The following is a 12,209-nucleotide window of genomic DNA, read 5'->3' as shown; positions in this document are numbered from 1 at the left end:
AAAACATATATATGTAAGACATACATATATATAAAACATATATATGTAAGACATACATATATATAAAACATATATATGTAAAACATATATATATATAAAACACATATATGTAAAACATATAGGAGTCCCTGGATGGCGGAAATGGTTAACCACCTGACTACTTGCTGAAAGGCTGGTAGTTCAAACCCACCCAGAAGCACCTCAGAAGACAGGGCTGGCAATCTGCTTCTGAAAGGTCACAGCCTTGAAAACCCTGTGGAGCAGTTCTACTCTGCACACACAGAGTCGCTATGAGTCAGAATCAACTCGACAGGCAACCAACAACAAATATATACAGTAAAACCTGTGAAAGTCGGAACCTGTATAGGGCGGAAACTTGTCAGAGAAGGAAAATTCAAACATTTTCCACTAAAATGAGCAATAGAAAAGTGGTAAGACTGCACCCTGTCAAAGGCAGAAAACTTGCAAAACCCAGAAAAACAAGGTAATCCTGTCAAGTTCTGGTTGTCACAGGTTTCACTATACATATAAATAATAATCTATCTCCTATTGATTCTGTTTTTCTGGAGAACCCTGACTGATAACAGGACAGATAGTTTTTCAAAATTCTTTTAAGAAGTATGCAAACAAAATGCTTTAAGACTGCAGCTTTAGTGGATAGCGATGGTTGTTATCTGAAAAGCCTACCAATGTTTGCAATTCTGCCTATTAGCAAGAGGTGAAGTCTTGATTTCAGAATCACCTCCATCCTTAAAGTAACATACAGTACTGATTTTCCACTGATTTTATTTTCCTAACATCTACACTTTTGCCATTATTATAAACATTAAACATAAATCAACATAAAGCAATTCTATTTCCTCCATTTGCAATTAAATCATTTTATGAGGCCCTACCAAAGATCCTTGAGTTTCATAGCACCATCATCCTTAACATATTTTATCAAGAAAGATACATCACAATGAACTCACTTTAATGCTGACAGACTGTCTATTTTTCAGACCATTATTGTTGATGATTTTCTTCTGACTATCAATGGTGTACGGAGCTTGTACGTGGGGGGTAGAAGCAGCAATAGTGCAGTGGTAAAGAGCTAGACTTGAATTTGAAACCCGGCTTTATCATTTATTAGCTGTATGACCTAGGGCATAGCACTTGATCCCTCTGTGCCTCAGTTCCCTTATTTTTAAAATGGCACTGATAACAGCACCTATGTCATAAAGTGATTGGGAAGGTTAAATGAGTACATTTATAAATATTGTTTAGAACAGTGCCTGGAGTATAGTAAATGCTATACAAGGGTTATATATTATTAGAGAAATTGCTTAAGATATGTTTCACACCTCATTCATTCATATTTCCATCAAAGAATAACTATTATTTATAATATGCCAGACAATGGGCCTGATGATAGGGATACAAAGATAAAGAGAATATAGTCCTTACCCTGCAAAGTTTCACATTCTGCTAGGGAGGACAAATATGAAAGCAATGTGATAACATTAACAAATACATGTTTGTGTTTGAATAAATTATTTCATCTAGGTTTGAACTAAGTCGTATAGAAATGCGGAGAAGAAAATACTTAACTCTGTGTCAAAAGATCCTACTGTGACTTTTAATTCGTATTTTGAAGGATTAAAATGTAGCTCACAAGATGCATAAGGAGTGGGAGGGCAACGTACAAGAAAAGTTGTGATAAAGATCCCTGTCTTTAAGCCATACATTAAAGAATCTTAATACTTTCTTCTACAGAATACAGCTTCAGAGAGGACTAAATATAGAAACTTTCTATCCTCTTCTACGACTTTACATGCATCTCTAATTTATGACTAGAGTAAAAATATAACCCATTTTTCTCTTAATCCTATTTTCCAATCTTTACATATTTTCCCACTCTTTTCTCTTATATATAATTGCAAGTGTTAACTTCCCAGACAAAAACAAGGTATATTATTACTTTACATAGCAGCTGTTGTATTTGATCTGAAAGGTTTAAATAATAAAAGAAGCAATTTAATATTTTTTATAAAACACTTTTAAATTCTTTATAAAAAAGAAGTGTGTCGACTTATTATATAATCATAATTAGTTTCAATTTAATCTGTGTTTATCAATAATGAAAACAACTCCAAGTCAAATAACCCCATATATTATAATAAATAACTCTAAAGATAATCTTTAAATAATTTTCATGATCATTGTTTATCCCATGAACAGATATGATACACACCTGTGTCTGAAGGGCGTAAAAAGTCGGTGTCACAAGTGAAAAAGGTCTGATGGTCCTGAGCTGACAAGTTCATGTCATAGTATGTAAGTGGCTCTTTACCAGTCACCCAAGTGTATCTTTATTAAAAAAAGAAAATATTTAAATTGAACATGAAAGCTACAACAGACACTATTTTAAATAAAAGAATATACTACTGCAAATTCTATTTGAGCATGTTTTGAAAGCTTATTATAATCAGTAATAAAACAGAAAAGATAATCTATACAAATTATTTAGAGTATGATGATAAAGCATCAAAAACCAATGAAGAATAGATTATTTAACAAACAGTGGTGCAAAAATTGGGTTTGAAGGGAAAAAACAATTTGAGTTAGAGATATTAAATATACTTAAATATATTCTTATTAAATATTCTTAAATGAGTTCTTATTAAATATACTTGAATAAATTCTTACTATTAAATATACTTAAACATATTAAATACACTTAAATTCTCAGCAAATTAGAATTAAGTATTAAAATTAAAACTATAAAGAAACTGGAAGACAAGGGTCATCTAGCTCAATTGGCATAACATAGTTTATAAACAAAATGTTCTACATCCTACTTTGGTAAGTGGCGTGTGGGGTCTTAAAAGCTTGTGAGCGGCCATGTAAGATACTCCACTGGTCCCACCCCATCTGGAACAAGGGAGACTGAAGAAAACCAAAGACACAAGGGAAAAATTAGTCCAAAGGACTAATAGACCACAAGTTCCAAAGCCTCCACTAGACTGAGTCCAGCACAACTAGATGGTGCTGGCTACCACCACCAACTGCTCTGACAGGGATCACAATAGAGGGTCCTGGACAGAGCTGGAGATAAATGTATAACAAAATTCTAACTCACAAAAAAAGACCAGACTTGCTGGTCTGACAGAGACTGGAGAAACCCCGAGAGTATGGCCCCTGGACACCCTTTTAACTCAGTACTGAATTTACTCCTGAGGTTCACCCTTCAGCCAAAGAGTAGACAGGTCCATAAAACAAAATGAGACTAAATGGGCACACCAACCCAGGGGCAAGGACGAGAAGGCAGGAGGGGACTGGAAAGCTGGTAATGGGGAACCCAAGGTCGAAAAGGGGAGAGTGTTGACACGCCATGGGGTTGGTAACCAATGTCACAAAACAATATGTGTATTAATTGTTTAATGAGAAACTAATTTGCTCTGATAAACCTTCACCTAAAGCATAATTTAAAAAAAAAGGAAGAAAAAAAATTCCAAAGGTGGAATTACTGAGTCAAACAAAGGATAAAATTTACACAATTTTGATGATAAAGAAGACAAGTACAGTCACAATACAAAAAATGTCAAAGCTGTTGATTCAAGGTAGTCAGGTATCACACACTGATGTGAGAGAATAAATTGGTATAATCTTTCTGCAGGGAAATTTGTTAATATGTATTAAAAAAAACTTTGATCTAGCAATTCCACTTTTGGGGATTTATCTGAAGGAAATACTTGGACAGGTGTGCAAGGATGTATGTGCTGGGAGGTTCAAAGAAGCATAACAGTTGAAAATAGACATAATTTAAATACCTAGCAATAAGGGATTGTTAATTAAAAAAATCATAAAACCATATGATCAAATATACAATCATTAAAAATGATGAGAATCAATACTGACTGAGAATAAAAAATATTCATGATATAGTGTTTAGTGAAAAGATCATATAGAGTATTATCCCTTTAAAAATTATATTGTGTATATATGCACAAAACAAAAGACCAGAAGGAAACACACCAGCATATTAATAGTGCTTATCACTAGGTGGTAGGATTATGGCTGATTTCTCTTTTCCATATTTTTTACACTGGATAATTATTACTTCTAAAATCAAAGGAAAAAGTCATTTAAAAGTAACATAAAAAAAGAAACTAGATGAAAAGCATAAAAGTGAAGAAAAACTATTTCCACATTTTACTAAATTAAAATTTTCAACTTTCATTCCTCCAAAACCCACAATAAGTTAATAGCAAGTTAACAAACTGGGTAATAGATATATTTTTAAATGTCCAATTTCATTAGTAATTAAAAATAGTAAATTAAAACAACTAAGTTTTACTTTTCACCTATCAAACTGTTGTTGTTAGGTGCTGTCCAGTCAGTTCCGACTCATAGCGACCCTATGTACACCGAAACAAAACACTGCCGTGTCCTGTGCCATCCTCACAATTCTTGCTATCTTTGAGCCCAGCGTTGCAGCAACTGTTGTCAATCCATTTCATTGAGGGTCTTCCTCTCTTTCACTGACCCTCTACTTTATCAAGCACGATGTCCTTCTCTGGGGACTGGTCTCTTCTGATAACACATCCAAAGTACGTGAGACGAAGATTCACCATCCTCACTTCTAAGGAACATTCTGGCTGTATTTCTTCCAAGACAGTTTTGTTCATTTTTCTGGTGTTCCATGGGATATTCAATATTCTTGGCCAACACCATAATTCAAAGGCATCAATTCTTCCATATTCATTGTCCAGCTTTCACATGCACACGAGGCAAATGAAAAATACCATGGCTTGTCTTCAAGGTGACATCTTTGCTTTTTAACACTTTAAAGAGGTCTTTTGCAGCAGATTTGCCCAATGCGATGCGTCGTTTGATTTCTTTGCCTCCATGGGCGTTGACTGTGGATCCAAGTAAAATGAAATCCTGGACAACTTCAATCTTTTCTCCATTTATCATGATGCGGCTCACCCTATCAAATTGGTGAAGATATATTATCAAGGGTGAGATGGAATATGGACTCACATGTACTACTAGTATAAATGTAAATTGCTAAGTTCTGTCCAGAAATCAATTAGGTAACAACTACCAAAGGTCTTAAAAATATTCACACCTAGCTAGAGAATGGGTACATGTGATTTCATTATTAGCATTCTCTCTACTTTTGTTTATTTTTGAAAAATTTGGTAATAAAAAAAAAAGAACAGATTAAAGGGAAGAAAAAAACCAACCTGTTAATATCCTTTGACTCAGTAATGCCAATGCTACACATTGACTCTAAGGAAATAATCACAGATGTGGCTAAATACTTACATACAAAATATCCCTCTAGTCTAAATGTTAACAGTGAAATAATAATCTTATTGACTCAAATAGAATGTTATAGGTAAAGTATGGTACCTCTATATAATAAAATATATTACAACAATAAAAAACCATGTTTTTGAAGAATATTTAAAATCATGGGTAAATTCACACAATATTATATTAAGAGTAAAAAGTATGGTGTAAAACTATATACCTTATGATGTTTGAGTTTTGTTTCTACATATGTATATAGAAAAAAGACTGGACAAAAATACTAACAAAACACTAATATTACTGCTGTGAAATGCTAATAGTAGTTATCACTTAGTGGTAGGAAAGGGTGATTTTTATTTTCTTCTTTATCCATCTGTGTATTTTCCAATTTTTCTACAAGGTATATGCATACATTTTATAATTTAAAAAAATCATTTCTAAAGTACATAATAACTGTTATTTATTTAAATGACAAAAGGTTTAAGTTATTTAATAGTAAAAATTGCCTTGCTATTTAAAAGTTTTGACCTACACCTACTCATTAATTGACATGGTCAGGTTCCAAAGACCAGGTAGTTATGCAAAAATTGGCATTATGCAAAAATGGAGGATGACCACATCAGATCACAAAATGGAGGATGACTACATCATTACATAACTGCCAATTTACATCATTTCATAACTGCCAATTTATGTCATTATGTAACTGCCGGATTACTGAGAATCATGGCCCAGCCAAGTTGACACATCACTTTAATCATCACAGCCAGCGTTATTCTCGCCTCATATCTCTGCATTCGTTAGTGCCAGATGTACATTATATGTGTGCAAAATAGTCGGATAGTAGATTTTTTACTATCGTCATAAATGGGAAATGTCAGAAAACGAGACGGTCCATAAGTGAGAAGTAGGTGTATTTTGTGAGAAATTATCAAGAAAAAAGGAAAAGCAAACCCTTGCTCACTCAGCACAGTTTTTCTATGCATTCAAAAATCATAAAAAATTTTATTAACAATCCACATTATTTCCAAAATGATTTAAAGCAGTGAAAAATATAGTGTACTATATCAATAATTTAAATTAGGAGTAAATAAAAAAGATTCAGTATAGAAAAAACAATTATTGGGACATAAAACGGAGCCTGTAATGAAGCTAACATACCAAAGAGTTCTATATACTTGTTAAGGTTTTTAAGCTTTCTAGCAACCACCCAATGATTATCAACACAATTTAGAGACTTTTATATTAAGGCAAATTGTTCAAAAAGAAGCATAAGTATTCCTGATACTAAGAAATCTCTCTTTAAGATCTTCATAAAGTGGATACTATATAATGTAATAAGAAATATCCTCAATAACTTTTAATAAACATAGTGAGAGGTTCAAGGACATGTTTCTTGAAGAATTCCTTAATAAAGATTCTCTGGTAAAAATTTAGCTTTTACTTCCCAGGATGCACAATATCAAGCCCTTAAGCACAGGGATTATTTATTGCTTAAACATTTTTATCATCATCGTTTTGCATAATGCCCACACATAGCAGGCACATAATGTTTCTTATTCAGTGAATCTACCATGCCTCAGTCTACCTCCAGGTAAAACACAGCCCTTCTCTAGATAAAACTGAAGTATCTTTGGCTACAAATTTCAAAAAATGTTTTCTCATTTAGAGTAAAAACTAGAAGAGAAATGGACATAGTAGTGTACGAAGGAAATGGCAATATAAAATATGTTGTTGTTAACTGCCATCAAGTCAGTTCTGACTCATAGCGACCCTATGTACAACAAACGAAATACTGCCTTGTCCTGTGCCATTCTCACAGTTGTTGCTATGTTTGAGCCCATTGTTGCAGCAACTGTGTCAATCCATCCCATTGAGAGTCTTCCACTTTTTTGCTAACCCTCTACTTTACCAAGCATGACGTCCTTCTCCAGGGACCGGCCCCTCCTGATAACATGTCCAAAGTACGTAAAATGAAGTCTCGCCATCCTCACTTCCAGGGAACATTCTGGCTGTTCTTCTTCCAAGAGACAGATTTGTTTGTTCTTCTGGTAGTCCATGGTTTATTCAATATTCTTTGCTGACATCATAATTCAGAGGCATCAATTCTTCTTTGGTTTTACTTATTCATTGTACAGCTTTTGCATGCATATAAGGCAACTGAAAATACCCTGGTTTGTTCTCAAGGTGACATCTTTGCTTTTTAACACTTTAAAGCGGTCTTCTGCAGCAGATTTGCCCAGTGTAATGCATCGTTTGATTTCTTGCCTGCTGCTTCCATGGGCATTGATTGTGGATCCAAGTAAAATGAAATCCTGGACAACTTCAATCTTTTCTCCATTTATCATGATGTTGCTTATTGGTCTAGTGTGAGGATTTTCTTTATCCACATTGAAGTCTGTAGTCTTTGATCTTCATCAGTAAGTGCTTCAAGTTCTTTTTGCTTTCAGCAATCAAGGTTGTGTCATCTGCATATCACAGGTTGTTAATGAGTCTTCCTCCAATCCTGATGCCAGGTTCTTCTTCATACAGTCCAGCTTCTCGGATTATTTGCTCATTTGCTCAGCATACAGACTGAATAAGTATGGTGAAAGGATACAACGTTGACACACACTCTTCTTGATTTTAAACCATGCAGTATAAAATACAATATAAAAATACTGTACCCTGCACTGATATATAAGTGAAGTTCATATTCACATTTAGAGTGATATTTTCTAATGAATCCTCAAATTGTGAAATTGAGTACACATGCATAGGAATACGTTTATGTCTATAATTTTTTTTAATCTCATGAATTCTTTGAAAAGGCTTTCTGCATAAATCAGAAGACAAATATATACTTATTATATATCACAAACACATGGTTTGAAGCGTTGCTTCTCATGATTATAAAAGGAAATACAGTCAAGATGCTACCAACTAAACCTTGGGCTAATCATTTTACCTATTATTTACCAATATCTCCAACCATAAGAGCTGTGATATATTTATAAAAACAAATGTTTCCATTATATTTTACTCTAAGACCAATGTCATGACCACACTGAGAGGAAAATGCAATACCTCCTATATTCTGCTCCTCTGAAAAGGTTTAGAGGGTTTCTCCATACCTTGCATTCTAAAAAACAAGAGGGAAAAAGGAAAAATGTGACAGTTTAATCAAATGCAGTTAAATCTTCATTTAACCAACATTTATTGTATACTCACTGTATGCTAAGCACAGCAGTAGCCACAGACGGTACAAAGTTGAATATGGCAGAGATGGCCCCTACTCTCAAGAAGCATACAATTAAATCTAGACATTCCCTTATCTCTGTCTCCATAGCATTTGGCTCACAGTTCAGTTATAGCATTTACCATATTACAGTGTGATTATCTGTTTGGTTTTTAGTTTCCCCCTTTAAGATATAATCTCTCAAAACTTTGTTCATTTTTTTATTCCTGGAGTCTAGCACAGTATCTGAAACCGACATGTTTAATTGAATTAAATGAAGCATGGGAGCTAGTCACGTAAACAACTAACCTAAACTGTGTGATAAGTGCTATAGTAGAGGTATGTTTTGTTCCAAGAGAATAAAAGGAAGCAATTAATTTTATTCTGGGGGAAATCAGGGAAGGCTTTACAAAGGAGGTGACATTTTAACTGCACTGTAAAAGATGAGAAGGAGGTTGCAGATGAAGAACATTCCAAGCAAAGAAAGTATCATAAAACCACACAACATGGTTAAGATAGGGTGTAGGGTAGGGGGTGGAAAGGAGAGTTGTAAATGAGGCTAGAAAAAAAGACCAGGGTAGATTTACCAAGGTGCTTATATACCATATTAAGGCGTTTAAATATTATCCTTAGTTAATACGCTTTACTCTGAAAACTTTCAAGCTTTAAGTCATCAAAGGTTTATAAGCATTAAAAAAAAAAAAAAAAAAAAACAGATACCAAATCTCTATTTACATTGGAAGTTTGATCAAAGTATGATTCACGGAACCCGCAAAGTAACAACTTTCTTTGTAATAAATACCAAAATCATATTTGCCTATTTATCTGTGTTGACTTGAACTCAGTTGCATGACCCTGAAAGTAACTGCTTCCTTAAATTTTGTGCTTTAGGTACCTCACTTGCCTCACCCTAGTACCAGCCCTGAAAAGCTGAACTGATGGCACAAAATTAATGGTGAGTAAACCTGCTAGTACTTTAACATAAGTCAAGCAAGTGACCAAATTGTACTAGTAGTCATTGTACTCTTCATCACCATGTCCTTGCAGTAAAACCAAAGCAAATTTCATTTAAATATCATACCAAATATGATGATACCAAAACACCAAATCATTTGCCATCGAGTTGATTTCAACTCATGGTGACCCCATATGTTTCAGAGTAGAACTGTGCTCCATAGGATTTTCAGTGGCTATGATCTTTTGGGAGGAGATCACCAGTCCTTTCTTCCAAGATGCTCTGGGTAGATTCAAACTGGTTAGTAGCTGAGCGCTTAACTGTTTGTGCCACCCAGGGACTCCTAAGTATGATAGTACCCAAAACCAAACTCATTGCCGTTGAGTCCATTCCGACTCATAGTAATCCTATGGGAAAGGGTAGAACTGCCTTATAAGGTTTCTAAGGCTGTAAATCCTTATGGAAGCTGACTGTCACATCTTTCTTCTGTGGAGAGGCTGGTGAATTTGAACCGTTAACCTTTTGGTTAGCAGCCAAGCACTTAACCACTTCAGCACCAGGACTCCTAAGTATAATGGTAGTCTCTAGTAAAAGCAATTGTTTTGTGAGCTGAACTGGCCACTTTTTTCATGGAACACCACTTTTACTTGAAAGAGCCTGAGAGACAAACGTATGGTTATTCAGACAAGTAACTGGCAGACATTGTCTCAAACGCCAATAAAGTGAGTTGGTTAACTTCATGGAAAACAACCAGTAGTATTTGTTGCAACAAAGTTTGAGCGTACAAGTGAATATTAGAATTCTGGAAAACCTGTATCTGCTACCATGAACCTGGCAACTTCCCAATACTTAAAGACTTTTCTGTGTGAGTAGTAGCGATATTAATGAACGTGATTTTTAAAATACTGTGAATAAAACATGTCAACATTTGGAAGATCTGTATAACTCAGCAAGCAAGTAATTTCTAAATGACTAATGCATAGTGTTATAAAATTATGCATAAGTAAAATATTTAAACAAAGTGTAAGATACACCAAAAGATATTAAGGTAACAGAGAATGAAAAGCTCACTGATATGGCTTCAGATTCCACACTGCAATTAACCTTTTAAGAAACTACCTTTTATGAGTAGGGGTCTTAAAAGCCTGTGAGCGGCCATCTAAGATACTCCACTGGTCTCACACCTTTGGGAGCAAGAGAAAATGAAGAAAACAAGATACAAGGGAAGGATCAGTCCAAAGGGCTAATGGACCGCAACTACCACAGACTCCACCAGACTGAGTCCAGTACAACTAGGCAGTGCCCAGCTACCACCACTGACTGCTCTGACAGGGATCACAAGAGAGGGTCCTAGACAGTGCTGGAGAAAAATGGAGAACAAAATTCTAACTCACAAAAAAAGATCAGACTTATGGCCTGACAGAGACTGGTGAAACTCCAAGAGTAGGGCCCCCGGATACCCTTTTGGCTCAGTAATGCAATCACTCCCGAGGTTCACCGTTCAGCAAAGGTTAGACAAAATGAGACTAATGGGGCACAGCAGTCCAGGGACAAGGACTAGAAGGTAGGAGGGGACAAGAAACCTGGTAATAGGGAACCGAAGGTTGAGAAGGGACAGTGTTGACATGTCATGGAGTTGTTAACCATTGTCATAAAACAATATGTGTACTAACTGTTTAATGAGAAACTATTTGTTCTGTAAACCTTCATCTAAAGTACAATTAAAAAAAAAAAGTGATTTGGGAAAAAATACAAAAAAGAAACTACCTTTTATCAAGTTTTGGTGTAGTATCAAAAAAAGATTATTCACAGTTTTCTGAAAAGACTACTAAAACACTGCTCCCTTTTCCAACTTTGTGAGACAAAGTTTCTTCACATATTTTAACCAAAACAACACATCACAATAGACTGAACACAGGAAGTAGAGTGAGAATAAGCTGTCTTCTATTAAAGAGATGTAAACAAATGTAAAACAATGCCAGTCTTCTGACTAAACTCTTTTCTGTTTTGGGAAATACAGTTATTTATATGTTAACATACTCTGGATTTATTATTGTTTTTAAAAGAATAAATTTTTTTAATATCTACATGATAAATATTGATGGATATAATCATGTAAACAAAAGCTCTTAGAGGTCCTCAAAAATTTTTAAGAGTGTAAAGGAATCCTGAATACAAAGTTTCAGAACCACTTTTTTGCATACTAAGGGGAGAGGACTTACTAGAAAGAGTGGTATCAGAGGCAGGGAAACCAGTTAAGATACCATAGCAATAGTCAAGGAAAGAGATGCAGAGGTTCTAGATAAAAGGCAATGAATATTAAAATACAAGAAGGTAGAATGGTGTTAAGATAATTTTTGAGGGGGAATCAATAAAATGTGGGGGTCAACTGTTTGGGAATCACAGGGAAGAAAGGATAAATATAAGAGAAATAATCTGAAACAACTCAAAGGTTTCTGGTATGGGAATTGGGTACCTTTAACAGATGGTAGGATTGTGGAGAGAGGACTATCAGAAGAAGACAATTAGTTCCATTTTGGACTGGGTGAGTTCACAGTGCTTAGGGCCATCAAAGGTGGAGATTCTAGAAAACAAAATGTGGGTCTAGAATTTAAGAGAGAGCATGTGGGTAAGGGTTCTCCCAGCATACACATGGTAAATGATGTTACAGAATGAGAAGCACCTACCCAGGGAGAGACTTTAGAACAAAAAGAGAACTCTGACTCACTTCTGAGG

General features: G+C 34.9%; 1 protein-coding gene across 12 annotated transcripts in view; it reads right to left on the bottom strand.

Annotated features, from left to right (window-relative positions):
- The window catches only part of ST7L (suppression of tumorigenicity 7 like), a 107,692-nt gene that overhangs the window by 82,724 nt on the left and 12,759 nt on the right, over window positions 1-12,209 (bottom strand). For all 12 annotated transcript variants that reach the window (XR_002824697.1, XR_002824696.1, XM_023734922.1 and 9 more), the window contains exons 4-5: window positions 8,368-8,422; window positions 2,234-2,349 (exon numbers count right to left, since the gene is read on the bottom strand). Coding sequence is in view for 10 of the 12 variants with exons in the window: in XM_023734922.1 (XP_023590690.1) it covers window positions 2,234-2,349; window positions 8,368-8,422 (171 nt within the window). In the remaining 2 variants the exon portion in view is untranslated. The remainder of the gene's footprint in view (window positions 1-2,233; window positions 2,350-8,367; window positions 8,423-12,209) is intronic.

This window comes from Trichechus manatus, unplaced genomic scaffold, assembly GCF_000243295.1.
Source record: "Trichechus manatus latirostris isolate Lorelei unplaced genomic scaffold, TriManLat1.0 scaffold00073, whole genome shotgun sequence".
Classification (NCBI taxonomy): domain Eukaryota; kingdom Metazoa; phylum Chordata; class Mammalia; order Sirenia; family Trichechidae; genus Trichechus; species Trichechus manatus.
Note: the sequence above shows the minus strand (reverse complement) of the source record. Positions and strands in the feature narration are given on the sequence as shown.